We start from the raw sequence: 26,749 nt of genomic DNA, 5'->3' as shown, positions 1-26,749 counted from the left end.
TCTTTAATTAAAGGTTATTTAGAATATAAAACGCATTCTCAATGAATGGAGCAAGACAAGTATTATCTAACTGCTAAAGGTAACAAACTGAAGAATTAAAAACATGCAGTCTTGTTTAAAGGCAAGTTATTAAGCCAGCTTGTCATCTCCCAATGTAAAAAACAGCAAACCTGCTGGAAGCAGTAATGCAGAGATTTTCACCTTGACAGGATCCGTTTCAGGTTTTTGAGTTTTTCTCTAATGAACTAAGTTCTGGTGTTTAGAAGCTGCTTCCCTGTTCAAGTCCCCAGAAAATGAGGGCCTAATAATTTCAACATCAGATCCAGACCAGAACAACCAACCATGAGAATAAACACTTGGAATACCTACATACACGTGTGTATTCTGGGTTGCTTTCTTTTTTTATTTTCTGGGAGGAGGCGTTGGGGTTTTTTTTGCTTTTTTGTAGTGCCGTGTTTCCTGTGTCTTTTTAATCTGAGTTCTTATTGGTAACTTCTGGGCTATGTAAGGAACTGAGTGCTCAGGTAAGCCGCATTGTTTGTACAAGTGAACACCTTTTGACCTTGTAAATCTCATAATCACTGATTGATGCTGAAGGCTGAAGAATATTATTAGGAGGAAGTATTTGCAGCTTTTGAAGACAGTATTCCTTGTAAGGCTGGATTACATGCGATAAAGGAATATAAAAAACTTTCCATAGTAGAAAAGTGATGCATTATGATACATAGAAAAATAAACACATGAACATTTTTCTGAAAAGGTGAAATGTCCAAAGGGCTGCTCAGTGCATGCAAGGACAAGTGGACAGCCATGCACCTTTGAAAACATCAGCAAAATACTTTTTCTTTTCCTCAGCAATTAACATATCATAGGCCAGGCTCACAGCTCATGCAAAAAACCAAAGTCTCTAGATGCCAGTTTTTGCAAAGTCAGAATTCATCCCACCTATGGTAGATAAGTAATGTGGAGACAGCAAACACTAAAAAATAAGCATGGACAAGGCAACTCCGTTCACTACTAAATGCAAAGACTGAAGAAATCTGTGGTAAGTTGGGCCACTAACCAGAGCCAGCTCTGCATGGAAGAGGGCTGCCTCAGCTGGCCCCACCTACAAAAGTGACTGGGCAGTGTAGAAAAAGCAATCTTCCTTAGCAGAGACATAGCCCTCCTCAGGCGAAAGCTGCAGAAAGAATGAAGCTCTGAGTAGGATGAGTGGCCTGGACACAGCAGGTGCAGAGTGCATTCTGCAAGGGGGCAGGGGGGCTGTTTAGAAAGGCAAATGGATTCCAAATGCAGCGAAGAGTTAATTTCAATCACAGTCAGAGTATTCAGTGGGTAAAGAGACAATTTCTTTTTCAAATTTACCTGAATTGATTCAGCTTCACACCCCATTCTGAAACCCCAAATAATGAAAAAGGCCTGTTCAGGTATACCACAGAGCCCACCACTTAGTCTAGGCTCATTTTCAATTCCTGGTCTCAATAAAGATACACTAAAATTGCCATCACAGCTGCCAACAGAGAAAGAGCCTAACAGCAGAGGTCTTTATAATCTCGCTAGCCACAGCGCAATCTTGCTTGGAGGCAGGAAGACTTCATCTACTCTCTGTTTTACAATTGTATTTGTCAGCCTCTAGAGGACAAAACATAATTCTGACTACAAACCAACAGCTTTTTCCAACATAATTTGATAGTAGGTGCATTGTCCAGTACTGCAAAAAAAAGCAGGGATTATTTGCAACGTTTAATTACCTGGCAAGCATAATACAGGAAATATTGAAGAGCAAATGCCATATGTCTACAACTTTTGGGAAGAGATTTTGTATTTTCTTTTTTAGAGTGACAACTTCTAGATAAGAGTATGACATTTTTGATTGCAATTAATATGGAGTCTCCAATAAAAAAACTTAATTTAACAGAGCAAGCTAAAATATACTGTCTTACTATGAAAAGCAAAGTTTCTGGCAACTTAAACTAACAGCCATTCCCTCCCACTCTCTCCACAAAGATCTACTAAGAATAAAAATTTGATTTCTACATACACAAAGGTTATAAGATTATAAATTCATGAAAAGCAAAAATGAACCCCTAAAACTGTGCTTGGGCTTATTAATATAGACAAAGGTACCTTCCTTGTATATGTGAATTAATGCCATTCTACTGATTCGAATTCAACCCATGAGGGATGCTTGTTCACTAGCACTCTTACTGCTACACTATTTCAGTGACTATAGGTCTCCTTTAACCTCCTTTTTCAAACTGTTCCAGACTACCTTCTAAAACCAAGACTGAAATAACCAGTTAGATGTATATAAACTGAAGACTACACACTATTACATAAACAAAGTGTGCTGTTTAAATACAATAATTACTTGTGAGGGTCTGGAATGTTAATGGTCAATGTGTCAAACATTTGCAGAAGCAGCAGGTGCTTTGCTGCCCAGGAAAAAAGTAACCATCCAGCTGCAGAGGGGGTGCACACCCACCACCCAAGGCTACAAGATGGGTTTTGAACCAGGTAAGGGAAGAGGCTGGTAAAGAGCAAATCCCGTGAGGTCAGGTAGGGTTTTTTATCATGTCCATGTCCTCATACAGGTGCCTAAGGTGTGAAAACCCCCCTCTGGAAGACACTCATACAAAGCCTGAAGGTATTCATGCCTTCTCATGGACTATAATTGGCTCAAGTATGCTAAACTGAGAGGAAGCTGTAACATCTTAGGTGTCATAAACCATGAAAGACAGAAATACCTCGTGAACTACAGTGTTACATGAGATAGTGTAAAACTCTCCAGCACAGAGGAGGTACTTCAGCATGCTCATCTAGCCTGAGTGTATATTTACTCATTGAACTTTGCGTTTCCCCATTCCTGCTGGATCAGGACTGTGACCAGCACTTTGAAGGGGCACTGAAACCGCAACAATCAAGTCTTGTCACTGGGTCCATAGGTGGTGACTACACACCTTTCTACCCTTACCCCCTCTTTTTCTTTCTTCTACTGTATACACTTCCTAAAGTGTTATTTTTATGCTTTTATACTGTTGCACTTGTAACCAAAATGCCTACATTTTAAAATTTGCCAAGTATTATTCTACCTTAATATTCTAAAGTTTGCAAGTAAAAATTTGTTATTGAACCTCTTGGAAGTTTTGTTGATTCTCCCACACACCACCCAAAACAAATCAACCAATCTCCTTAAGTGGAATAACAGGTGTAACAATACTATACTTTGCAAAGCAAAGGAATCAGTAAATTCCACAAAAATCAAATAAAACCAACTTTACGTCAGCATCTCACACATTCAGAGAACCATGTAAACTCTACAGTGTACAATACTATGCCTGGCAACTCTCAGTCCTGAAAGACTTCTGCTGGTTGCAAGGTGCTTTGCTGTTTTCTCAGGTGCAAGACAGGTGGGCTAGGTCCTGCAATCACTACACCAGTCATATACTACCCAGGCCACTCCTACATGCAAGCCAGTATTTGGGCCACCCAGCTGTACCCCCAAAACACAAAAAATGTATGGAGAAGTCAAGATCAGCATGTACCGGCTTTAACGATATGAAAGTACACACTGAACTCCTAAATCCTTACAGGCAATGGTTTGGCAACTCCTATTTTAACTGTTCCTGCTGGGGCTCCTTTCAGTGCTTGCACCGCTTCCTCCAGGCTGCCGTTTTCCAAGTTGATATCGTTGACAAACATAAGCCGATCTCCAGGAAAAAGTCTGGCATCTTGCTCAGCCACACCCCCAGGAACTAATGAGCGAATCACAATTACAGTGTTTGCTGGATCAACAGGATCCTAATTAAATAAAGGGAAGAAAAATAGATTTTTTTTTTACTTCTTTATATCTTGAGAGAAGAATTTTTATTCATGAGCTTTTATTAACCAGAGTTGTATGATTAGGAAGTATTACCCTCCTCTAGATGAACCTTCAGTAGAAGCGGACCGTCCTATCTGTACTGTCTGTATATTTAGACCTCCACTTAATTTAAATTCTTAAATGTGAAAATTATTACTCCTTTCTAGGTGATGTTCCACTATGTATTTCCAATTTAAAGCAGTACTAAATTGCGTAGTGTTGTCCAAACCAATCAGTTCCTACTGCAACAACAGTGTTGCAAACTCCATCCTCTCTTACACTCAGAGGTTTGAGGACACAGGTGGGAAATGTAGACTGGGGCAAATGTAACATGTGCATTCTAGTGGAACAAATTACTTATTTTCAATAAGTGTCTTATACTTCATGACCCTGCTCAACTGAGAAAGCAGTTTCCAAGAGGCAAGGTCTAGTGCATGCCTAATTAAATACTTACATGAGAGAGGAACATACCAATATAGGACTCTAATACACAAAATAAAACAAAGTGATGTTTGCCTTTAAGAAAGAAAATTGCTTCTAAGTGACCATCCTCCAATAAACTGATTTTTATAAAAAAAGCTAGCATCAAATACTAGTAACAGGAGCATATAATTCTGCTATAACAATTATTACACATGCAAAATATCCGTGTGATTCTTACAGAACTACACTCACAAGGAACATCATGTTAATACTTCCAACATGCAGTTCACTTGAGTGCATGAACAGAGAAAAATCTCAAAAAAATGTAATCATGTAACAGCTTTACTGAAAGCAAAATTAGAGAAAAGCAAACATCTAGAAACCAGCATGCAGCTGTAACAAGCTTCCATGTCATGATGCACATCTGAAAGGACAGACACCATCAAAGCAAGATGAAAAAGCCACAGGAATAGGGAGACTGCTGAAAGCTGGTATGGGAGGGAGGGAGGACGGAAGGGAGGCAATGGCAAAATACAAACATAAATCTCCCCGTAAATTTACTGTTCACAGTCTTACAAAAAAGCAAAACTCAGTGTCCAAATGAAATATTTTTACCGCATATCAAAGGAGAGATCATACCAGAATACACAAATATTATAACATCAAAAAAAGAGCTAAGTTTCAGAAAGCTGACTAAAGATGTAAGACTAACTCATATTTGAAAAAATATATTTACCAAATTAAGGCACTTCCACAAGCCTTTAATACTATTATCCATAAACAAAATTCAGTCACTAACCACATACGCACCCACCAATTGTGTTAATGCTCACAAAAGGCTGAAGCGAAAATATTTTCTACTGTGTGCTAACATGGACTTAAAACACTCAGGCTCATCGGTGATGTATCACAGCAGAGCATTATAAGCAGCATTTTAAAAAGTAGTCAGTGCTTTATAAAAGACACTTGACTATGCCTTTATCCTTCACATTGTTACACTACAGTGCTTTTCACCTTACCAGTGGGCAAATACAAAATCTAAGCCACAGCTTAATTGTAAGGAGTGCCCTGGGGCTGTAATTTCCACCTGGAAGTTATCTCCATATGTAAATGCATATCCTTCTACGGACAAGATGCAGCAGAAATCTGGAAAGAGACCTGATCCCCACAGCACCGCAAAACAGCTTGGCAAAGCCTACATTGACCTCAGGGAGAAATTAACTGACATTCAATTAAAAATTATCCACTGGAAAACTGGGAACAAGAGTAATACTTGTTCTGGCATCCTGACCAAGTGAAGGCAAGAGACAGGCACTGAGATGTTCATTGGGACACATTAGAAGCATAGTTTAGATATCCATGAATTCTGAAGTCAAACATAAAATGAATGGGATGTTTAAGCATGTCCCCAACAGACAGCAGCTGAGCAAGGGATTTCAGAATTACAGTTCTGGATTTTAGTAAATCCTGCTTTAAGCATTTAAGTCCTTTATTGGATTTTGCCCTAAACACCTCACTGCAGGTGCAAAACACATGGCTAAATGCCTAAATATGCTGGCTACATCATCCATTGTCCCTGGGTCATTAGAAGACAGCTTTCTGAAAACCCTAGTATATAATGGGTAATCTGTTTTTCTCAACCAGTATTACCATCATCATTAGAACCTGTAGTCTTAATACAATGAGAGGAATATGTAATATAATTACTGTAATGCCTACTAGCAGTGATTAGTTCTACTCTGTTGCTTAGTTTCAATTAATGAAATAATTGAAATATATATAACACACTGCAAGATCCAAACAATGCAAAGTATTTTGTCCTCCATCCAAAGAAGTGCATAAGTTACCTGATAGTCCAATATGCTAAATCCAAGGCCCATACTCCCCTTCTCCAGCTCAATGTGCTGTACTTCTGTTTCCCACATTGCCAGAGGGGAGCTTTGCACCTCCTCCATACTCTGACCCTCATCAGCTGTTTCCAAAGCTGTTCCCTCTGTGTCTGAGGAGCCAATGAATCCAATTTCTATGTGACCCTGAGAAAAACAGTAAACATTCACCAGTAAAATGTAAACATTTGACAATCTTTATTGACAAAACCCCGCTTACAAAAAACAAGATAAAACCTAAGTGATACATCTCTAAACACAGAAAAAGTGCAAGCACCCAGGAGATTTAACAAACTCTGATAAACCTCGCACAAAATTCAAATACTCTTTATAGTTAAGCTGCAAGTATATTAGACTACCCACTAGACAAATATTTACAAAATGGAATCTCTGTCAAACAAAAATCTTAAGAAAAACTTTATTAGTATATGTATTTGAGTACACAGGATATATACACTATTAAATGGTATGTCTAAAATATGCCTTCATTAAATGTAATCATAATGACAGTAGCCAGAATATTTAATGAAAGTAAAAACAAACATGTATGTACATACACAGACTGTTCTTCTGTCTGTTCTTCATGTGGTTTCATAGAGAAGTTTAGAAACTATAAGCTGAATTTGGTCCCTTGCTCAGAACTCAGAGTTAACTGTTTATCTTTTCACACAAATGCTCTTGCCCTGTATACTATGCCCTAGGCCGCTCCTATATGTTTAGTTTACCAGGCTGCCCAGAGCTGTTCACTTACAAGTGACAGAAGTGTCAGTCAGGAAATGCAAACAGTTATGCGCAACACAAACACAGAAAGCAAAGTTCAAAACTAGATTAAATACATTCAGATTCTAAAGAACCCCGGAGTTCAACTTGCTATACTCATTATCTCACCTACAGAACACGAAGTGCAGTACTTAGAGAGATAGCCCCATATCCTAGAATATATTTTCCTATGACCAGCTTCATATCTTCTGGTGGCCTAAAAAATAGCTGATAAACGTTATTTGCTGTTTCCTATTTATCTGGCTCCAACTCAAAAAATATTAAAATATATTTCTAATCATGTAGAAGAACTTCATCTGTGTTTTTTTCTCAAGGAAATTGTCATTTTCAGTGATTGTTTAAAGACAAAATACCTGTTCTGTGAGCTGAACCTCAGATAGGCTTAGACTCTCTAGTATTTCTGGTTGAGTGACAGGTGGAGCTACTGGACGACAGCACACCATTGTCACTTTAATAGGCAGCTCTTTCAAGATACTAACCACATCCTTGTGGTTTTCTCCAAGCAAAGAGATCTCATTCACCTCAATAAATAAAGAACACACAATGGTTAGAACTACAGTTTTATAAGCACAATAACAAAAACGAGTAAAAGTAAACTCCAACCCACTAATGACCTCATTTAAAAAAAAGTAAAAGAAAAGCAACAAAAATCCCCAAGCTAATAGACACTTTCAACCCTTAATCTCTACTCAGTTTGGTGCTCAGCACCAAGGTGCATATTAAACTGAATGCACAGTCTTTTAAATTGCATGACACCACCCTACAAACACCACATAAACTTCATGTTTCTTGTGTTCATGTAAAGCAAATTCACATCTTAATTCTAAGAAAATAATTTAGAAAAGTAATTAGGTGTTTAGTCCCTTCACTCAGTAGGAATAATCCTATTCAATCTTAATATGTAGTGCTTTCACTACATATTCTTTTCTGGTGACTGTCGTGGTCTCCGCTGGGATAGAGTTAATTTATTCTCAGTAGCTGTGCTGTGTTTTGGATTCACTATGAGAATTACTTTTATACACACTGATGTTTGGGCTGCCGCTAAGTTGAATCAAGTACTTTTTGGTGTCTCATGCTCTATCAGTGAGGACAAACAAAAAAGGAAAAAATCTTTTGAGGGAACACAACTGAAATAAGTGACCCAAATTGGCCAAATGGGATATTCCACACCCTAGAACATCTTGCCCCCTGTATATAAATGGGGGAGTTAACTGGAAGGTGCATGGGACAGGGTCTGGCATTGGTGAGCAGGTGGTGAATACATGCATTGTACATCACTTGATTTTTTTTTCCTTTTTACTTATTATTAGTATTATTATACTTTACTTTGTTTCAGTTATTAAACTGCCATTATCTCTACTTACAAGGTTTTACTTTTGATTCTCCTCCTCATCCCATGAGGCTGGGGTGAGTGGGGTGGGTAAGCAAGTGGCTGCATGGTGCTTACTTGCCTGCTGAGCTTAGACCATGACAGAGACCTTGGACTACACTGAAAAATCAGCTACCAGCTGAGAAATGTATGTAAGCATATGTGCTCACACAAATATATGTAAGTACATGTGAAGTGACTACTCAACCACTAACTGGTGTGCTGTTGAGGTATACGTCACTCCCACGGTCATAACCTATGAGAAGAAACTTATTGTTCAAAAACCTTACTGAATGCAGATTAAGACAAAGTAGTACTTTATCTTACTTCCAGCAGTTCATCTCCACTGAACAGCTTGCCACTTCGTCCAACTGGTCCTTCAGGTAAGATAGATCTGATGAAATGATGACCCACTGTAGCTTCAAGGCTTATCCCTAAACCACTGCTTTCACTAAATTTGTTAACCACAGCCACCTAAAATAAGATGAAGAAATGGTTATATTTGCCAAACTTACAGCCAGATCTGTTACTTTCCATTTCAATTTACATGCAATGAGGTTAAAATTCCAGATGTGAGAGACCAGAAATACTATCATGTGTAATGGGGACAGTCAGGTAAAAACTGATTCATTGATCACATGCCACTTTGCAATACTCAAGTGGAAACTGCTTATGAGAACAATGCATCTAATAACACACACTTCTGCAGACCCTACATCTATGACATGCAATTTTGCAGTATTTCCTAAACTGAGATACTACATTTTTCCTGCATCTACAATATATGTTCTATGCATTATTTATATCATTACGTGAAATCATTTATTCAGTATGCAGAATGAGAATGAAGTTTCAAGTTCTAGCTAATGCAGGGAGCTTTGAAGTTCATATTAAATTTTATTTTTTTCTCTAATACACATTTATCCTCCTGAAGCTAGAAAATTGGTGAAACGATATTCATGGGCAGAGTAACCTTACAAATCTGGTATGGTTTTGATTAAATAGAGAAAAATACATATCTACATTCAAAGTCCAAAATTAAAATAATCTCAACATACTAAGGAGCATATGTGTAATTTTCAAACATGAAGGAACAAATACAAAACAAACAAATTTCTATTCATATGTTGTCAACATAATAGATGCACACATGAAACAGATGCACACTTAATAACAGTAAACAAAATTTACCTACCACTATTTCATAATTCGAACCCATAATCCTCTGCCATTTTATCTTTGCAGCTGCTTCTTCTGTATAAGTTAGCTGGAAATCTAAAATTTATATATAAGATTACTGTGACAACGAATTAAAAAACCTAGTCAACTCCTAGAACTGATAAAGTATATGGAACACGCACAATGACACAATCATTCCCATGATGTCAGAATTCTCCTAAATATGACTAAAGACTTGACATGTTTAGTCTCACCAAGCTTGGGTTTAACAGAGCAAAAACTCACAATGCAGTATTAAGAGTCCAACCATGAAAAACTAACTGTATATTTGAAAGACATGAAGTTAATTCAAATAGTTTGGTGTATGTGGCTGGGAAGAAAGGATACATACTAGCCTCAGAGTTGAGTCAATTTTTTGCAACTTGTCAAGATAACAGGCAAAAAGGAAATGAAAAGGTTTCATTCAAGCCCTACGGTGAATCAGACTACATGTGGGTTGATCAGACTGATTCAGGGGGATGGTTAAAATACTTAAAAATGTAAACTGCACACTGATCCTTTTGGACAGACCCTGTACTTTACAGAGAACGTCCAAAAAACACAATCTGGAGGGGTTCTTTTTTATTTTTAAAACCATGAGCACGACTGTGAAAGACTTTTCTGAAACTGTAAGCCCTAAAGGTTGGTAACAGAATGCAAGTCCAACCTCTTTGCTTTTTTTTTTTGTTGTTGTTGCTGGTTTTTTTTGTTTTGTTTTGTTTTGGTTTGGTTTGGTTTGGTTGTTGCTGTTGTTGTTGTTGTTGTTGTTTTTCCTCCCTAGACTCACATATATGCACACATACAATGACAGAAAATTTTAATAGCTAAAAAACAGCAATAAACTTGGAAAGGATGGAAGGGGGAGAAGTACAGTGATACAGTGACAGACTAGGTAGCAAACTGCAGCAAATCTTAATCTGACTGTAAGTTTTTTTGCAGGTTTGAAAAACAGAGAAATGCTTCTTCCTGCTCATTTTCCCCTCATTCACATTGTCTAGGCTCTATGGCAGAAGCCAATAAAAAGCAATATTTAGATACAACAGTCAGCAAACACAGCATGTTTAACAGGAGCCTACATACTCAAGGTCCACGGTCCAGGCTGTGTTTACAGTAAATATCAAAATAAACTTCAGATCTGAATTCTCATCACAGGCAAAGACAAGAAACTTGATTACAAATTTCTCAAATCCCATTGATTTTAGTAAGAATAGAAAATGACTAAGAGCTTCAGACAGGGTTTTAAGTCTACTCATTGCTCAGAGACATTACTAAGTACAAAGTCAAATGTTGCATGGAATTCAAATAGGACAGTACTTTACCCAAAGCCAAGACACAGCAGTATCTGAAGGAAAGACATTAAAAAGAAATTCCTTCAGGTATCCAAAAAAATCAGAAAGCATGAGCTATGAAAATGCATTTTGCATAACTTTTCATTTCCCCCTTTCCCCCTGGAAGCACAAAAATGTTACACATCAAGTTGACACATCAAGTTATGTCTGAATCTGAAAAGCGTATCATCACACAGGACTTCTAAAATCCCGAAGAGTGTTCTAGGAGATCAAGCAGGAAAAGAACACCTAGTATAAAATAGGAATTTTGACAAAGAGTATGGGAAAATCTGGAGAATATCAGTGCACCAGAATTGACCAAATTGCAGACATTATTAGAGAATACTAAATGAAACTAATGTAAGCTCAAGAATTTGAAAAGGAAATTTATGAGAAGATGCAGAGTCCCTGGTACTGTAGCTGGGCAGCTGCAGACAACTGGAAAGATAACAAGGAAAAGGAAGAATTATTTTTTCTAGACGAGACTAAAAACAGTATATATGCAAAACTAGACTAGGAGAGGGTTGAGCAAGTAGCCAAAGCAGACTGCTTCATGTGACATCTTCAGCATATAATTATTTTCAGACAGATACAGTAGTCCTATTCCTACAAAACTTATGATTAAGAGTACATTATTAAATGTATGACTACTTTGACTTTCTAGTTCTACCTCAGCTATAGAGCTTGCAGAAGACGGAAAGACACCCAAAACACCTGATCTTTGTGTAAGCACAGAGAAGTGCATTTTCACAGAATAAAATATTAAACCTTGAGAACCTGTTTCCTGTTGTTTCACGTCATCTCCAATATTTACCACACCGGCACTGCATGGCAGTGATGGGGATCCCTGTTTTGTTTCATTGTTATCTGAAAAAAAGAAGAAATATTTTCAGCTATTTAGCTATGTTATATGTCACAATATTCATCAACTGGGGCACCAACTCTCTGGGGCACCAATCCTCTCCTTCACTGGACCTCAGAGTACCTGTATTCCATTTGGCAAATGGAATCTGGCATGGGTGGCCCAGAAGAAACATCACATTTGAAAGACATTGTCCTCTGTTAATGCTTTGCCTTCACCAGTGAGTTTCCAATTAAAAAAACAAACAAACAAAAAACAAAAACAAAACCAGCACAACCATCAGTACCCACATATCTATGACTGAATAAAAATAAATCTAAATGTAACATTCTTTAGCATCCTTGTATTAATTTCTTTCTTATTTTTTCCTTTGTCTTTCTGAAACATCAGCATTTCAGAAAGATAATTCTGAAAACAAAAATGCTTCAGCCTTGGAGACCTGCATATCTGGCACAGTTTTCATACACAGAAAACCTCTCTTACCACCAAGTTTTGTTATACACGTGGCTGCCTGTCAGATGTCTTAAACACCTGTTGGCTGGAGAAACAGCATTCTGAACACTTGGTCTATACTTCTCGTTAAAGGTGGGACTGAGAGGATTACATACAGGTAACATGCTATTGGCTCCTTGAAGACCTTGTGTGAGATGGGGAATAGGCCTCTGTTGTTTACTTATGACATACTTTCACTGACATCAAATTATAACACAAGCAGCTGTTCTGCGCTTCCAGCCCCTGTGCAGATATCTTGCATTAAAACACACTGACTTTCAAGATGTGGCACATATACTTAAATATGTGCAGAATATGTAAAATAAAACTGCACTAATCTCATGTCATCAGCAGCAACATTACTACTGGTCTTTGGCTTCTGAACATTTTACATGTACATTGTCAGTACCCTATCAGCCCTCAAATACAGGCTACTTCTCTCATACCTGTACCTTGTAACAAGCAAGAGTAAAAGGGGATGAGATTGATTATGCTCACCAAGGGTCTTCCTCTGATTGCTTTTGAATGCAGCTCTCACTCTTGAGCATGAATAAAACATTTGCTGCCGTCTTACCATTCAAAGATTTTCAAGATCAAAGTCTTGAAGCAATTCAGCCAGAAGTACAATGCAGGAAAGAACTTCCAATGGTCACTTTGAAAATGTAGCAAATAATACCACTGTGTCTAAAAGATTAATCAAACCATAGTAGACAAAATTCTACCCTCATGTACAGCAGCTCTGCCATCTGTAATAGCCATCCAGAATGAATCCGGTCCACTTTATTTCCAGATTGCAATTGAGAAGAAAAATGTTTCAAGCCAACTTTACAGCAAAGCCAGTTTTAATTACCTTTGGCTGTGGTACTATCCATTGTTTGGAATAGTAAGTCCTTTTCAACAGGAGCACTGAAGTCCTCCTGGGGTGGAATACAATTTTCCTGCTTAAGACCTCTTCTGATCAAAGTGAGCTGAACTGTTTGTCCTGTGTGCCGCAAAACATCAACTGCTTGCTGGTTAGCAAAACCCTGAAGATTTGTTCCATCCACCTGCAGGATTAAGCAGCTTTTCAGTTCACCCAGGGAGAAAAAGTTTAGGGCAAAACAATGCAGACAGCTCTCAACATCTGTTAGCCCAAGCAAAAAGCAAGTGGAGAGGCAAGAACAAAACCTATACAACTTTATGTCATTGGATTTGCTAAGCACTCCCACTGGAGTACCCCAGAGCTAGGTGACAACCAGCACCACAACCAGCAAGAAGGGAGGAGTACCAACCATGGTGCGGCCAGGCAGAACTGTTCTGCAAGGTGGGAGAGGATACAGCATATACTCTGTGATGTATCATATCTTATTCATGTGCTGTGAAGGGCATGTTGTGCAGCCTGTCTGCTCAACCATTTCAACCATCCCTACCTCTGAGGAGAAAATACTGGGTGAATAAACCAACACAGCCATGGCTAGAAGTTCTGGAGAGAGAAGAGTAAGGAGAGACACATCGATCCACTGTGGTAGAAAGATCTACAGAGTGCACTCATCCTGAGGTCAAGTAAACTTAGATACAGAGAATTCTACTAGTGAACACAGCAAAGTCCAATTTCCAAACAGTGCACTGTCGCTGGTTCATCATTTTAATAATTTAAAGAATAAAATTTTAGTCTCCACTGTTTGAAACCCTTTGATTACTGCATTAACTCAGGTTTTTTCTGAAAATCAAAACTTTGGTATTTCTCAATTCTATCCCATTATCCCTAGCATCTAACACATTTTATTCTTCTTCTCCCTGCAAAATGCGTATCCTATTATTTCTACATCTACCCCACAGTGCCCTAAATCTCTCAAATACTTCTTACAATACCATGCCCTTTGACTTCTGCATTTGTTTCTGCCTATCTACAATACACAAATACTTCATTATTTTAAGTACTCCTAAATGAAGAATGAATCCCCTGGACACTTGGTGTCCTTCTCTGAAATTCTTCTAAATCTAAAGTAACTAAACATCAGGTGGGAGTATTTAATTTTTCCTCCACACTGAAACAAAACATATTTTAAAAATGTTCATTATTCTTCTGTGTCTGAGATCACTCAATTTTCTCTTCTGCATCTGTAGTAGAAAAAAAAAACTTTGGAATAATCCATTTTAGCCATTTGCACCCAGGATGTAAATCATTATAAAAAATATATATACTTCCACAAACAAACATGCAGGCACTTCTGGAGAGAGACCATACCCTGTTCTTAGTGCTGTCATCACACAAATACAATGACAGATCTATGAGAGAAACAAAAATGAACTCCCTCCACTCAGGACCTGACTTCTGCCACAGAACCTATAGTCAGTGGATGAAAATAAGTTCATCACACAAATATAATGATAGATCTATGAGAGAAACAAAAATGAACACCCTCCACTCAGGACCTGATTTCTGCCACAGAACCTATAGTCAGTGGATGAAAATATGTTCTTCTTTCTCTGAACATCTAGAACTTTACTGACAAACTTTTTAAATTAATTTTGACAACAGCTGCCCAATTTGAATCAAACTTGAAATTTCACACTTACTAATCCCCTAATGATATGGATATATAAGGATATATTTTCACATACAACACAGATTTTTTTTAAAGAAATACAAGTTACATGCTGATAGCATAATCAGAAAGCAAGTGATGAGATACTCTGTCAGAAAAGGACTCAGAACTGCAACACTGATTATAAAGTATTTTAAACAAGTACTACATGAGCATTTCTTTGTAACCTAAAGAAGCAGAGTCTTGTGGACAAGTGATCCCACTTCTTCCTGTGTTTACTTACAACTATAATTTGATCTCCCACATGAATTCTGCCATCATGTTCAACAGCACTGCCTTTTGTAATGCTTTTCACAAAGATACCAGAAGGTTCTGGGATGAAAAAACAGAGAAAATTAAGTTAACTGATTTATTAAGAAACAAATAATGCAACTAAAGACACCAGTCAAAGAAGGGGGAAAAAAAAAGAAAGAAAACAAAATCTCTAAGTAAGATAATAAAAGAATCATAAAGAAAGCAATGATTTAACAGAAATATATATATTATTATTGTCTTAAAGAACAAGGCAGATTAATGTCTGTTTGCATTGGATCAGATTTCATTCAAAACCCTACAATGCCAAATTCACAATTCTTGATGCAAAATAAGAAATATTCTAATTTACTTTAATCTAAGTGTTGAAAATAACACAGACGAAAAACATATCTCTGACTTTCATCAGATTTGGGCAGAAAATTTAGCTACACTAACCCAGCAATTTCTGAATTTTCTAGATACTTGATAAAAGCTTAAGAAAATGCATGTCTGGATTGCGAAATTGAGAAAATTATAAGCAAACAGGACTACAACTTATATTTGAACCAGTTTTTAACCACAGTTATTACTATTTGATAAAAAGGTCAAAAGTTTTAAAAGCCCCAATAAAAAACAAAACAAAATTAAACACCCCCCCTCCCCCATCAAAACAGAAACATTTTAGTTACTAACTAGTTACTACTTTTGCATCTGAAGGAAAGTAATATATAGAAAACACCCACAGAAGGACATTTTGCTAAAAGAAAACATTTCAGGAAAAACACACTTGCCTTTGAAACAAGTTCAATAGCTCAATAAAGTGAAAATATATGGAGTTCCTACATGCACATTTTGCACAGCTTACATGAAATCACTCTGACAGTCTTCAGCCTGTAACACTGATATCAGAAATCTTAACAGCATCTACTTTCTCTCAACAAATGTTCTCATTCTGTTAAATGAACATGCTTGATGTGAAGATAATCCTCTTTTAAATGCATTTTAAAAGCTGTGACAGCCTTTGCAAACCTCAAACTAACTTTTTACTGGTTCTCAATATGACAAAAGTTACAATGAGGGAGGGTTTATGACCCAATTCAGGTTAGGAAAAATAAGATTACATATATATTCAAGTCACCTCATTGACAAGTCTCTCTTTTTCTCTCAGTTTTTTTGGGGGGGCGAGGGGGGTGGGGGTTGGAGCTGGGGTTTTTTAAGAAGTTGTTGGCCTAGCTTTTGTGCATAATTACATGACTGTTCCTCCTAACTTCCAAGGATCCTTACGTCCTGTAAAAGCTGTAAGATAACATGACAAGTTATTTGTCGTTCACAGAAAATACAGCCATGCTGTTTGTTGTCCAGCAGTTTTATTGCTGCTTCTCTGACAGCAAAGTTGTTCTATAACTGTTATGTCACAAAATCAAGTTAGGTAACTAGTTCCTGAGACAAGAATATTCTCTAACATAATTACATGCACCACAGTAATTTCAAACTGAAGATTAGTGATACCCAAAGACTAAATCAGTTAAAATATGCTCTCAGATCTATACGTGTTCTACATCCTAATTTGTCTTTTGAAGATTCAACTGGAAGCTGCTAACGAGTGGTCTTGCACAAACTGTGACTATCTGGTCCTGTGGAAGTCCATTTTTTTCTAATACAAAAAATTACAGCTATAAACTGCCAAAAATATAGAATGGACCTATGCGTACATTTTTTGAACAATATACATGTGGATACAAGTCAAACCAACACCTCTTTGAGAAGCTTTGTGACACATTCAACAGACATCCCTTCCAAGCAACACTAAATTTGCTCAATTTCCTCTGAGGAGGCCTAACAGAGTTCTGGATTATTTGTGTGAAAAATTTAGTGGAAATTACAAAGTAAAAATAAGCAACCATCCATGAACATTTCTGCATTTATTTATTTAAATAAACTTATGTATTGTCTGCCATAGCCCACAGGTGAAGAAACATTTATTACATCTAGAAGTCAGTAAGAATTCATGATGGGTTAGCAGCATTATACACATTGATTAAAAATTAATAACACTCTCTTAAAACTACTCAGAATGCTACTGTGTTACCACTGCTTTTTATAAACACATAAGCACAAGTTTAGCCAAAAGCGAAGATAAAAACTGATTTAAAAATACTGAGTTAGGATTTTATAATATAGATTGCTTTTATTCTGAACATCGTTTTTATAAAAGAAAAACAATCCTATTTTCTTTACAAATTTCAGATAGGTTTTAGATGGTTAAGGGTTCTTTCAAGAAGAGCTACACCAAAATTAGGTCTTTGATGCACATATACCATATGTCCTGGGTTGAAGTATATTCTATCACCATCTTCATGAACTGTTGAAACCAGGTGAGGCAGTGCTCCCTGCCTCCTCCACTCTGGATTATCTTCTGTTAATGGGCCCATCAGCACCTTTGCTACACAGCTCACAGATAACCCCCTCCTGGACTACCTCCTGTTAGTGGGCCCATCAGGCCTTATCACATGACTCACCATCCCATTGTGAGATGCTCTGCCCAGAGGGAGGAACCAAGCATTCCAGCCTGAATATAAGCTGAGACTCTGAACACCAGAGGGGCGCTTACCCACTGGATTCCCAGAGGACCCGAGCTACCAGACCTTTCTACAGGATCACTGCTTCAGGAAGACCACCTCACCTGGACTGCTTCCATCACTCCGCTCAGGTTGTATTCTGACTCTGTCAGTGGTCTTTTGTATTATTGCATCTATTTTATTTTACTTTCTTTCCTTTTTTTTCCTATTAAATTGTATCTCTGACTTGGAGCCTCTCATTTGTTTTGCTTTCAAACCACTACACCATAGTATGCAATAGACTGAAAATAAAGTGCACGAATCAACACTTACCTGATGTCTTGTCTCCAATATAACCAGCAATAGTTATTCCTAAACCCTGGTTGTTTTTAGTGAGTTCAACATTGAATTTCTCCCCATCTTCACAGCTATCAAGAGAAGCATCATACTAAAAAGAAAAGGAAGGTTAGAAAGGAAGCATTTTTTCTTTAAAGATTCACCACATTCTTTAATGTCAATGTTTATTATTTAATGACAAAAATGACTGGTGAAATTTGTACAAATTGAACAATGAATTTCTTGTACAGTAAGTTACATTTATATGTATATGAATATGAAGCTTGCTGCCTTTCTGGGACCTCCTCAGAACTAGCTTTATACTGTTGTGTTACTAAAAAAAAAAAAAAATGCAACCAAATTGTATTCTGTATTCTATTTGTCTAAATTTCGGCTCATTAACTATAGGCATCTTTTTAAAACTTGCAAGTTTAAAATATGCTAAAAGCTATCACTAGTCAGATAATTACATTTCTTGCTTTCGAAAGGCTTAAAAATTTTGTTCTAGCACATAGCCATTATACTTTCAGCTAGCTAAATAATTACAATCTTCATTAATACCTGTTATAACTCTCTTAATTTCAATAACAATGCATTTTGGGGCCATTTAATTACTTGTTGTTAATGAAAGTGTAATACATATTAAAATCCTGTTTTAAAAATAGGGAGTTTGTATTAAAAGTTTTATTCTGTTCTTTCTGCATGTCAAACAGCAGCTAATATTTTTTTTTTTTTAAGTGCCAGTATGGCAACCAGGCAGATACTAACTAAACCCAGTTTGACTAGGTAAGTATGTGCCAAAACAGACTTCAGGAAAACTCTCGTGCCCCATGCAAAAGATAATCTGACTTGAGCTCTTTATCCAAGCAACTCCACCAGAAACTAAATTAAGCACAAGAAAAATAAATTTCTAATGCATTAATCATCCCTCTGATTGAAAATACAGGATTATTTTGGCCACAGGTAATGCCACTAAAAAAAGATCCAATTACTATAGCCTTATGAATTTTTACAGGATAGACATCTGGAGGTAACATGACAAGAAGTGCCCATTTTGCAAAGCCATTCTGGTCTCAAATAATAGTTTTAGGAGCATCATGAAGACTCCACCCACACCATATCTGATAGAAAGAAACTAAAAAATCAAGCTGTTTAAATCATCATCTTCACTCCCGACCCAAACCAATGAGTTTTGCATGACTGTTAACAGGGTGCTCCTTCCAAGAATGTGACTTTGTGTAGGCAGGAGCAGTTTAAAAATAGCCTGCCTCCTGCCAGGAGAGAAGTACCAGGAAAATTATTTGAAAGTATAGAAATTGGGAAGGTGGCAAAAACATCAAATTGTGCTCCTTTGCTGCTTTGAGCTATTTTGTCAGCACTAGAAATTATATATGAGCTGCAGATACATCTTTTAACATTGCATCACATAACCTCAAAAAGGCAAATACTGTAGAAATATACACAGATTAAATTATCAAATTCAGCTTTTATTTTGACAGATGCATTTCAGATAAGTAATACTAGGGCTAAATATCAATCCCTTTATCTAATATTCAGAAAGGTTTTTCATCTCTGATTGCCGTAAAGACACAAAGTACCAGTTTGCCTCTCATCTTCCATGCTCAGAAGCCTCCTTTCTCTGCCTTATAGCCACAAAACAGGGGATGAATATATGTTAGGTTTTCACAAATGTCCCTACAATGGACAAATGGACAAAATGCTGGTATCACCATCATAAACTGTTACATAACATCATAAATTGTTACATAACGATCTGTCTTAGGTTGTAATGAACGATGTAACCAGAAGTATGTATACATACACATTCTTTACATATACATTCTATACATATTCTGTAGGTATTAACAGAAGATACACCCCCCAACCCACCCTCCCCTCCCTTCCGAGTTATGAGGAATGGAAGAGATAAAGGAACACTGCCCTACCTGGTTTTAACAGATTACCAGTGTTCCTTTATCTCTTCCATTCCTTATAACTCTGGGGAGAGCATCTTCTGTTAATGGGCCAGCTGTTACCAGGCTGGGCAGTGTTCTTTATCTCTTCCATGACCCATCCTCCCTCCAGGAGGATATATTCTGTTAATGGGCCATTGAGTCTCATTGCATGACTGATAAAATTACATCATCCCACTGTGAGATGCTCCACCCAGGGGAAGGAGGCAGGCATTCCTACCTGGATATAATCTGAGATTTGAACATCACAGGCAGCCTTTTCCCACTGCTTTCTCAGAGGAAGACTGGATCCATCTACACCACCACTGGATCTTCAGAAGAAAACTACACCCTTCTACAGATTACTGCTTCAACAGAACCACATCTGTCACTCCAGGAGGACTGCAGCCACCATTCAACTGGACTGGTACCAACATCCTGACTGACAGGGTGTCAGGTTGTATCCTGACTGTCAGTGTTTTTGTACTACTGCATTTTATTTTTATTTTCCTATTAAACTGTAGTTCTGACTTGGGATCTCCCGCTGGTTTGCTTTCAAACCAGCACACAATTATGCAGACATTGTAAGGACTTTTTCTCTTCTGATGTGACCATTGCAACTAAAGAAAACATCTAGAAAAACAACAGGAGAAAGTAAAACAAAACCTTCTGTCTAGGAGTAGGCTCAAAAACAAACCTTTTCTTCTCTCATTAATTTACTTCACATATTCACATTTCAGTGTATCTGGTCATAGCCATATGTGGGAAAACAGTGCTGTTTTTGACTCCCATGAAACCAGACTTTGTTACAAACATTCAAATTACCTGTTTTGCAGAGGTTTGGAGCTGAAAAGTCATGATAATATTTTTAGCATTTTTTAAGTGGCTGATAGCTGTAGACGAGTAACAATACAAAGTACAATCATCAGCAGGGGAGTAAGGGTAGCAGCTGGCTTACTTTTTTTAGAAAACCTCTAGCAAATGAGCAATGACAGGTGATGCAGGAAACGATTAGCACCTGTGTGCTGGTCAGCACAGGGAGAAAGTTCTGATGAACAGATGAAATTATATCTAAAGAAAAACGGCAGGCAAACAGAGAAATGCTAAAGAGTCAACTTTAGTTGACTGTCTGTCCTGAAGACAGTTCTGTCCTGAAGAAAAGACAGTGTTGCTTCAGTTGTCCCAATGTAATAACATACGATTTCAAGCAGCCCAGAACAAGCTGTTAATCAGATTATACTTATGGACACCCTAAACCCTAATCCCAGAAGTCGTCAAGAATATGGTTCTTTGCACTGTGGACTCACTACATTTAAATTTTTCCAGAGTCTCAGATGAGAATAGCACTACTGGGAAAGAAAATCCTAACTTTTGAGAACATAAACACAAAACACATTCAAATAGCAGTTAAAAAAAAGGAAGTTTGCAATGGGTTACATATGTTCACTGTTTACCTGTTTCTCAGGTGTAGGGGTGGCTACTGGTGTACCTGGAGGAACTGCTGGTAGAAGTGGCTCCTCAACAGGACCTCTTGCAATTACCAGTTTCACTCTATTTCCACACTGCCTTAGAACTTGTGCCACCTGCTCGCTGCTCATTCCAGCTAGGTCTGTATCACCAATTTTCAAGATGTGATCTCCGCTACACAATCTTCCATGCTAAAGGAAAAATAATGACGAAACAATGCCATTTCTCCCATGTACCATACAATTAGAAAAAAACCACATAGCTTTGGTCACTTCTAAGACATATTAATCAGGTGACTTTTTCTGGATGCCAAGTCAATATCCTGATAACATGGAGAAGAAAATAAGGTTGCCTAATGGCACACTAATTTTACTGGGAATTTCCCCAGAAATATCCAGGAGATCCTTTTTCAAGATGTCACCCAAACACAGAGAAAAGAATGTGTTTAGCAACAGCTACTCCTACTGGTATTTAACAACTGCATGTTAACTGCAGAACTTTGGGTTTCATTTTCAAGCACACTTTCAAAAAACAGCATACAAACACATATTCAGCTTTGCACTGATACTAAAACCTAGTAGTAACAGGATTAACCATGACTTCAAAATAAAATTAATTTCTCTCTTCCTGTGATTCATCTGTCTAAACTGCTTTACACTGGTTTAGTCTCTTACCAATTTACCTTTAATTAATAAAAAACCTACACATGAATTTTGGCCATATGATGAGTGTTACAGTGACAAGTTGGAAAAGGATCCACCTGTTCAGGGGAAAGAGGGCAGCAGTAAATCCTGTCCATGCATCTCCAGGCCCTGTTATCACGCCACTATCGCTACTGTTGGAAGACTGACCAGTCTCTCTGCCTATTCAATCCTTGACCATCATTAATGCAGCCCTTGGTACCTGTCCAATGAACAAGCTTGAAATGAGCTGTGATAACCAAATTCAATTCACAAGAGCCCCTCAGGCAAGAGGAGAGCCTGTGTCTGAAGAAGACATGTGAAGCCATACACCTGCTCCAAGCTTCAGTAAGCTCAGCAGAGAAAAGCAGATGCTCTCACCTGTTAGGGCACAGCAAGTCAATCTTTGGAGTCCCCACCACCCCTGATTACAACCAGTACACTCGTGAAAGAATTGAGACTGTAAATGCACAAACCATATATAATGTTATGTATTCGAAAACATGATTTAGGGCCTAATCCATCTTGAACATTCAAATGCAGAGATTCCCACACTAAACATACCTTAACAAAGGAATAATTTCAGTAGTTACTGTTTCTTTTTTTACATTTTTTTTGATAAAAACTACCACAATTTGGTCTGAGGATTAATCATAAAAGTAAAGAGTAACTTCACACCTTACTGAACAGTAAAAGAGAGGTAGGTTGAATTTACCTGATCAGCCACCCCTCCTGGAAGGATGGTTTTGACAATCACTCCAGTTGACTTTCCTCCCACTATCCCAAATCCCAGACCTGAGCCATCATTCACCAACTCTATGGTCTCCACATGCTGCCAGTGAACCTAAAAGGAATAAATACAAACTTGCAAATGATTAAAAACATAGAATCATAGAATTGATCAGGTGCAAAAAGACCTCTAAGATTATCAACTCAAACTATTAATCTATGCATAAGAATTTTTAAGTTATTTTCTCTTACTTCTTGAGTATGTTTTTAATAATGGAATGTTGGAGGAAGATGGACATATTTAACAATTTTAACAATTGTGATTAGGTGTGATATTACATAATACTTCATTGGTAAATTACTAATTGTATAGCAGGTGGAAGTTCTCTGGTACAAACCAGAGTTGGGTAATGGGTCAGACCTTTCAAGAACTTGTCGAATGAACTTAGGCAGTAGCCTAGGGCTGCCCACATTCATGCCCCTTTGCAGTCAGTAAATACTGCTGCTAGAAAACCACACAGGATTGGAAATTATAATCTTCAGGTAAGTGCATGTTCACATCAGGCATTATAACAAATCCAAATTCAGTATTTTTAAGACTGAAAGCAGAACCAAATATTGTGAGGCAGGTAGTAGCAGAATTACCCCATGTAACAGTGTCTTCTGGGTTCTCTGATGGCAATAGCGCTAGAATGAAGTAATTCTGACAGCAGACTTTGTGTTCTGACAGGAGCAAAACTGCTCCAAAAGAAAGAAAAATCCTAGTTCACTCACACGAGCCACTACATCTGAAAGGATGGCTGGAAGCTCATGGCATTCTTTCTCCTGAAGAAGAACTCAGACAGTAAATTCATCTGAAATTTAAAACCACAGCTGGTGCTACACCAGATATAATCCTAAAACCAGCTTTTTTTTTTTTTTTATTGAATAATTAATGTACTTCAAACCCAAAACCCTGTGGTACCTGTTTGGAAATCCAGTCTTAACGTAAAATCGGTATGATAAAGCAAAGCCTGAAGGGAAAAGAATGGCTCCTAGTATGTTGCATTTGAAAGCAAAGAAAACATGAGAACTGGGAAAGGCATGCTAAAAAAAACCAGAAGCAGCTATGGAATGTTTGTAAGGAACATCTTTTCAAGCCAGGGAAGCTGTTCAGCAAGAACAGAGGCCATCACACAGAGAAAGAGGTTTGTTACAGCAATACTGTAGGAGGGCAGGCTTCTCCTATGTGCTGGCAGGAAAAGTCAGGTCATTCATCTGCACTCGTGGATAAAAGGAATAATTCCAACATTCCTTCACTAAAGGCTTTATGCTAATGATTAAAAAACCCACGAAAACAGTTCCTTTTTCTAGACTGATTGCTCTCTGTATGTCTGGTAATTGAGTCCCTTAAAGAAGAGCCACAGATGACTGAACAGCAAAACCTACAGAAACTATATACAGACTGTTTCATCCCAGGACAAGCCATGACATGAGTATGGTAAGAGGAAGAGAAAATACAGTTAAAGTCACCATGTTTATGAACTGTGTTATCTACACCTAGACGTGCAAAAGCTCTAATAAGAAAGGAATTGCAGCAGAACTGCTTTCTGGGGAGTCCTGAAGTGCATTTTGTAACTTTACTGGAGCTCTCATGCTAAAAGACAACAGAAAAACAAACACAAAAGCACCCATCCAGCTGGTGGTGCAGATCAGATTACAATGCCTCAAAAAATTGTTTGCTCAAGCAGAAGGCAAATAAAAAATATCCTGTTTGCTGCACCTTCAAAATAAAGCTTCATCAAGTAAGGTAAACATGCTGTATTTGCCCTAGTGGATACAGATTATTTGGCAGATGGGAGCAAGGAAGACATCCAAGACAGAGATTTTTTCCCCCAGCAAGCCTGAATATTTTCTACTCTTTGTAGGGGAAAGGTACAATAAAGATAAATAGAAAAAAAACCTCAAGCACTGTGAAGGAATGTACATACAAGTTACAAAAAATGACTCAAGAGACTATATGCAGTAAATACATGCAGGTCCAGAACTGAATACACAGATGTTTGGGCTATACTCACCGGGTTGGAGTGGGCTGAAACTGTGCTAGCAGCAGATGGAGACCGGGAAACTACAGGACTGATGAGCTGAGGAAAAGTGCCTCTAGCCACAACCAGCTGGACATTATCTTTTGCTTTCTGCAAAATGCTGATAGCCTGTTGATGTGTAATTGTCTGATCAAGGGCTTGTCCATTAATAGCAAGGATTTGATCTGCTTCCTTCAGTTTTCCATCTCTGTCACATAGGTATAAACAGGAAGGGAAACAACAAAACAAAAAGTAAGAAAAATCTAGGAAACATTGCCACAGAAATTGCAATATTTTGACAACTTTTCAGGGTTTTTAATAACCTGGTCTCTATTCTTCCCACTTTTCTAATCCCCCCCTGCAGCTGTGCTGAAAGGAGCTGATGTGGCACCCTGGTGATCACTCCCTTTGAGGCTAATCCCACGGCTACCACCCCCTAGTCAGCTTTCTTCTCCCTGAACCCCATGCGATACTAAGCATATTAATCTCAGTCACTCTCAAGCACAGCCTGGGAACTTATGTTGATCCTTGACTTTGAGCTCCTTGCTTTACAGACCAAGCGCCCCACTTTGTTCAATGCACCCATTCTGAATATTCATCAAACCACAGAGTGGAACACTCTTTCATCAATATGTTAACAGAAACAAATTTTGTTTTGCTGAAAAACAACACAGGAGAAAAATGAAAATAATAAATGAAAAAAGAAGGACAAAGAAAGAAACCAAACAAAAAAGGTAAAATAGATCCCTTTTATACAAGGGGGAAAAAGCCACGAACAAATTAAAAAAAAAACCTCTTCACTTTCTGACAAAGAAAATCACTGTAAAATTACATAATGAGTCCTTCCTCAGATGTACTCCAAAGCAAGCGTATGAAGCCTACACAGTTGAATTACCCCTCTCTCTCCTCCACCACTTCTTTGCATTCCAAAATGGCAATGCTTTGATAACAAAGGGCAGCAAGGAAAACAACAATCTCTATTACATCAGCCTTTGTAAGCATCTACAGAGTAGAAACTCAGGTAGAGCACTTAAGAAAAATACTTTTAGTTTCAGCCCATAGCATTTCACTCGTGAATTTGAACTGTTTTTCAGAGTGCTCGCAAAGATTTATTACTGAGAGAGCCTTTCTCATTTATAAGCCCTGTAACAGTTGTTGAATATTCTTTTTCTTGACAGTGAATCGGGAAGGGCCTGATTCAGTAAAGATAGGTCTCACCTCCAAGCAGTAAGTGAAGTAAAAGAAAATACCTGTCAAATGGGAAAGAAACCAGACAGAAAAACAAAACAAAACCTCACCTAAACCAAAATAAAAAACAAAAAGAGAAAGTGGAAATTAGGTAGATTAAAAAAATATCGTAGAGATATATAGCATGCCACATTTTGGAACTGATTAACTACAATTAACTCTGTATACCATATTCTTGTCTCTCTTACCCATGTTCTTATTAGATTTACAGTGTTCCGATCATAAATACTCCAAAAATATCTCTGTAAAGCATGAGAAACAGCAGCAACATGACTCAGCCTCTCCACACAACACAGAGTACCCCACAAAGCAGCTTGAGCCAGGATCCTGAGCAGTGACATACCTTACTAGTCTGCAGTGAACCAGTGCTGCTGCTGCCATTTACTATAGAGTTTGTGTGCTCCCTTGGGCACTTCTCTCAACATTAATTTTGGAATCAGAGTTTAAGTCTAAAGCATACTTTCAGCTAGCTATTGCTGTTACTGAGCTTCTGTAATATCAGCTGAGTATCTCTGTGAATATCCCCCACTTTAGGTCAAGACTTGCTTGACTTCAAATCTGGGTTTCACACCTGCTCAGAGGGACTCTACCGAACAAAAACAGTGTCAGATGCAGCTGACTTTTTGCATCAAATTGTTCTTCAGTGCATTCAACAATGGCAAAGTATGTATTTC

The 26,749-nt window shown here is 37.8% G+C and overlaps 1 protein-coding gene across 6 annotated transcripts in view; it reads right to left on the bottom strand.

The window, feature by feature from the left end:
- Positions 1–26,749, bottom strand: part of MPDZ (multiple PDZ domain crumbs cell polarity complex component) — a 96,811-nt gene that overhangs the window by 51,182 nt on the left and 18,880 nt on the right. For 5 of the 6 annotated variants that reach the window (XM_066180835.1, XM_066180837.1, XM_066180839.1 and 2 more), the window contains 12 exons: positions 24,822–25,035; positions 22,751–22,879; positions 21,343–21,546; positions 17,934–18,048; positions 15,032–15,120; positions 13,071–13,266; positions 11,635–11,733; positions 9,516–9,595; positions 8,648–8,794; positions 7,305–7,472; positions 6,133–6,318; positions 3,592–3,801 (listed from right to left, as the gene is read on the bottom strand). In XM_066180835.1, the coding sequence (XP_066036932.1) occupies positions 3,592–3,801; positions 6,133–6,318; positions 7,305–7,472; positions 8,648–8,794; positions 9,516–9,595; positions 11,635–11,733; positions 13,071–13,266; positions 15,032–15,120; positions 17,934–18,048; positions 21,343–21,546; positions 22,751–22,879; positions 24,822–25,035 (1,837 nt within the window). The remainder of the gene's footprint in view (positions 1–3,591; positions 3,802–6,132; positions 6,319–7,304; positions 7,473–8,647; positions 8,795–9,515; positions 9,596–11,634; positions 11,734–13,070; positions 13,267–15,031; positions 15,121–17,933; positions 18,049–21,342; positions 21,547–22,750; positions 22,880–24,821; positions 25,036–26,749) is intronic. The other variant, XM_066180836.1, reaches the window with a different exon arrangement.

The sequence above is a fragment of the Chamaea fasciata genome, unplaced genomic scaffold, assembly GCF_029207755.1.
Source record: "Chamaea fasciata isolate MVZ Bird 193981 ecotype frontalis unplaced genomic scaffold, bChaFas1.0.hap1 SCAF_4, whole genome shotgun sequence".
In the NCBI taxonomy this organism is placed as follows: Eukaryota; Metazoa; Chordata; class Aves; order Passeriformes; family Sylviidae; genus Chamaea; species Chamaea fasciata.
The sequence above is the reverse complement of the archived record's forward strand: the minus strand, read 5'-3'. Positions and strand labels throughout refer to the sequence as shown.